At 45.7% G+C, this 3,583-nt stretch overlaps 1 protein-coding gene across 1 annotated transcript; it reads left to right on the top strand.

Annotated features, from left to right (window-relative positions):
* The first annotated feature begins 546 nt into the window (after nt 1-546).
* On the top strand, nt 547-1,564 carry FAM243A (family with sequence similarity 243 member A). The gene has a single exon (XM_036851902.1). The coding sequence runs from the start codon at nt 613-615 to the stop codon at nt 1,366-1,368; it is 756 nt and encodes a 251-aa protein (XP_036707797.1). The 5' UTR covers nt 547-612; the 3' UTR covers nt 1,369-1,564.
* Nucleotides 1,565-3,583: the final 2,019 nt, after the last annotated feature.

Here is a 3,583-nt window from a genome sequence, read left to right as displayed (position 1 = left end):
TGTGTCTCCCCCAAATCACATGTTGAAGCCCTGACCCCCAGGACCTCAGAATATGACTATATTTGGAGACGGGGTCTCTAAAGAGGTGATTAAGGTAAAATGAGGTCATATGGGTGGGCCTTAATCCCACAGGACTGGTGTCCTTATAAGGAGAGATTAGGACAGAGACACGTGGACACACAGAGGAAAGGCCAAATAAGGACATAGGGGGAAGGTGGCCATCTGCAAGCCAAGGAGAAAGGTCTCAGGTGAAACCAGACCTGCTGACACCTCGATCTTGGGCTTCTAGCCTCCAGAACTGTGAAAAAATAAATTTCTGCTGTTTTGTTACAGCAGCCTTAGCAAACTAATACAATTGCCAATCTCTCTCCAGACCTACTGCAGATGCAATGTCAAAGTAACATCTTGGATGGCTAGCCATTCCCATTCCCACGTCATATAAGCCAGAAAAGAATTGTTCTGAGTGTGTGTTTCATGATGCTTTGAAATCTAAAGTGTATCTATGGAACCAGCTCAGCTGTAAGAAAGCCCTTTATGAGGTCATCATCCCACTCTTGCCAGATCTCTGCAGATGGAGACACTCAAGCTTTGAAAAACACTTGAAGAGCTACCATGCCTCACTTTGCAAAACCTCTTTTAAGAAACAGTATTATCAGAAATCTATTCCGTAGCATGAAGAGGAAGCAATGTCTCCAGTATTTGAAAACCCTGAGAACACTGCAATATGATGGGTTTACAACTGTATATTTTGGGGAAACTGACATCCCTGAGAGTCTTGTGACAGGGGAAGATTTTAGTGATGGCAATTTCATGCCAACTCCAGCTTGGTGTATTGTGCATGCCGGTGGTAGTCAAGGATGGATGCCTTGGAAATATCGGATGTTCCTAAGGGATGAGTTATGCATCAAACAAGAAGACAGCCTCTTCTCTGAGTTCTGTGATGTGGCAAAGAAGACCTACGGGAAGTGCACCATTGTGGTCAAAGAGAGAAGGCAGCAGGATGAGATGAAGCCAAGGGAAGACAAAGAATCCGAGGCCCAGGCCCATGTCCCATCAGTCATTAACTTAAGGAACATCACATGTTGTCCTGAGGTGGCCAAGTCCTATGGCCATAAACTACTCTCTCTGCCTTCCCCTTACAGTTATCTGAACCCTCTAGACTCAGCCTGGTCTTCTCTGAAATGGTTTATCATCAATAACAGAAAGGAGTTTTGTTTGCAGTCCATTGATGGTGTCTATTCTTACCAGTATATACTCTTCAGTGATTTAATTAGCAAAGGGATTGAAAGGATAAACCCAAGCAAATGGAGAACACTAACTAACAAAGTAAGAAGATGGGAAAACTACTATCTTGGTAAATTTTCTTAAGTGCGATTCCTCTAACAAACAGCAGGGCTGTGCTGTGGGCATGATCTTTACCAATTCTGTTGGGTTTGATTCTGGACCACTGCAGCCAAAGATACTCCAACAATGACCTCACAGGGATGCTGTGAGGACGGCTTCCTAAGGGCACTGGCAAAGTGCTTCTGGTTTGCTGAAGGTTTCATTAAATCTTGTTGGTAAATTAGTGATCTTGACTTTCATCTGGTTAAGGCCACTGTGAGGGCTATTATGTCACTGAGAGGATGAGGGTTAACTGAGCCCAAAGGAGCTTGGAAGTGAGCAGAGATGAACAGAGCTAAAGGTTGTGTGAGGAATAAAAGAGAACCAAGAGTGTGCTCACAGGGCTTCCCTGGTGGCACAGTGGTTGAGAATCTGCCTGCTAATGCAGGGGACACGGGTTCGAGCCCTGGTCTGGGAAGATCCCACATGCCGCGGAGCAACTAGGCCCGTGAGCCACAACTACTGAGCCTATGCGTCTGGAGCCTGTGCTCCGCAACGAAAGGCAACGATAGTGAGGCCCGCGCTCCGTGATGAAGAGTGGCCCCCACTTGCCGCAGCTAGAGGAAGCCCTCGCACAGAAACAAAGACCCAACACAGCCAAAAATAAATAAATAAATAATAATTAAAAAAAAAAAAAAAAAAAGAGAGTGCTCACAAAAAATTGAAATTAACTAGCGTGCCTACTGGTTTAACTACCGGTTAACTACCGGTTTCAGGCCACCAAAATAATCCACTGGGAGCCGGCTTGCCATCAACAGATGTGGTCCCGACGGTGGCTGAACAGGCTCTTTCCCTTCCATCGCTTGAAAGCAAGGAGGCAGAGGGTGAGCAAGAGACATCCAAGGAAGCGAAATCCCGCCCAGATCCTCCAGGTAAGTTGGTGGTCCCCATAAGGAACCTGGAAAGCTATGACAGTGGTTGGTTCAAGTTGGACTTGGTGGGTGAACAGGTGACGTAAACAGGAGGGTCTACAGAACCCACTTATCCAATCCGCCTCCCGTTCCAACTCCAAGAATCCCAACGGGAGGTCATTCGCCTGTCATGCAGTTGCATCTCGGGGCCCTGGTTGCTGAGCCACCTGTGGCTGGTACAACAACATCCTAAAGTCTGGGGCTGCTGCTAATGGTGGTTGTAAGGATTTGTGGTGGTATTTTTCACTTTTATAAAAAAAAGCTCTGCCTCCTATTAAACATATCACAAAATTCACTCTTGTTTATGTATGTTCAGGCAGTAATTCTATAATAGAAGTAATTATTCTGGGGTATGTCAAAAACAACGTCTGAAAATTGCTACCAACTCCCAACAGACTTGCCTATATATCAGATGGTGAGGCCAGGTTCCCGCCAGCCAAGCACAGAAAAATCAGATTCTTTGCTTGTCTTCTGCCCTAATTCCTTCCTGAAAGTCCCTGGATTATTTAGAAACACTTCGTCAGAAAACAGATGTTCAGTGCTTTTCAGCAACTAAGCAGTGGACTTCTGCAGCATCTTGTTATTATGCATTTTATCTGCAGATGAATCACACTTACCACCTCCAACCACTGGGAACCAGACACTCTCAGCTGCACCTCCCACTTTACAGCCGACCGTGCAGTATGAGTTTCTTGTGGCTGCTGTGACAACTACCACACACTTGGTGCATTAAACCAACACAAACTTATCCTCTCCCAGTCCTGGAGGCCTGAAGTCTGAAATCAGTTCTGCTGAGCCAAAATCAAGCTGTCAGCCGGGCCACGCTCCCTCCACAGGCTCTAAGGGAGAATCCATCCCTGGCCTCTTGTGGCTTCTGGGTGGCTGCCCGCCTTCCTTGGCTTGTGGCCACATCACTCCAATTTCTGCTTCTGTGGCCACATTACTTTCTCCTCTTCTGTGTCAAATCTCCCTCTGCCTCCCTCTTATAAGGACACGTGTGACTGCATTTAGGTCCCATCCAGATAATCCAGAATCATCTCACCATCTCAAAATCCTTAATTTAATCACACATGCAAAGATTCTTTTTCCATATAGGGTAACATTCACAGGTTCCAGAGATTCAGACCTGGATACATTTAGGGACCCTTATTCAGCTGAGCACAGGTTCTAAAGAAGGTTTTCTTCTGCCAGCTGAAATACTGCATTTCCCACTGGCAGTTACCCCCAGTGAAATGGCTCTCACTGTGTGGTACTTTTATTTTTAAACCTTTTATTTATTTTACTAAAAT

The sequence above is a fragment of the Balaenoptera musculus genome, chromosome 4, assembly GCF_009873245.2.
Source record: "Balaenoptera musculus isolate JJ_BM4_2016_0621 chromosome 4, mBalMus1.pri.v3, whole genome shotgun sequence".
NCBI lineage: Eukaryota > Metazoa > Chordata > Mammalia > Artiodactyla > Balaenopteridae > Balaenoptera > Balaenoptera musculus.
This window is presented reverse-complemented; position numbering and strand designations above follow the sequence as displayed.

Coding starts and splice junctions, on each gene's coding strand:
- FAM243A (XM_036851902.1), top strand. CDS start 613: ATGCCTCACTTTGCAAAACCTCTTTTAAGAAACAGTATTATCAGAAAT.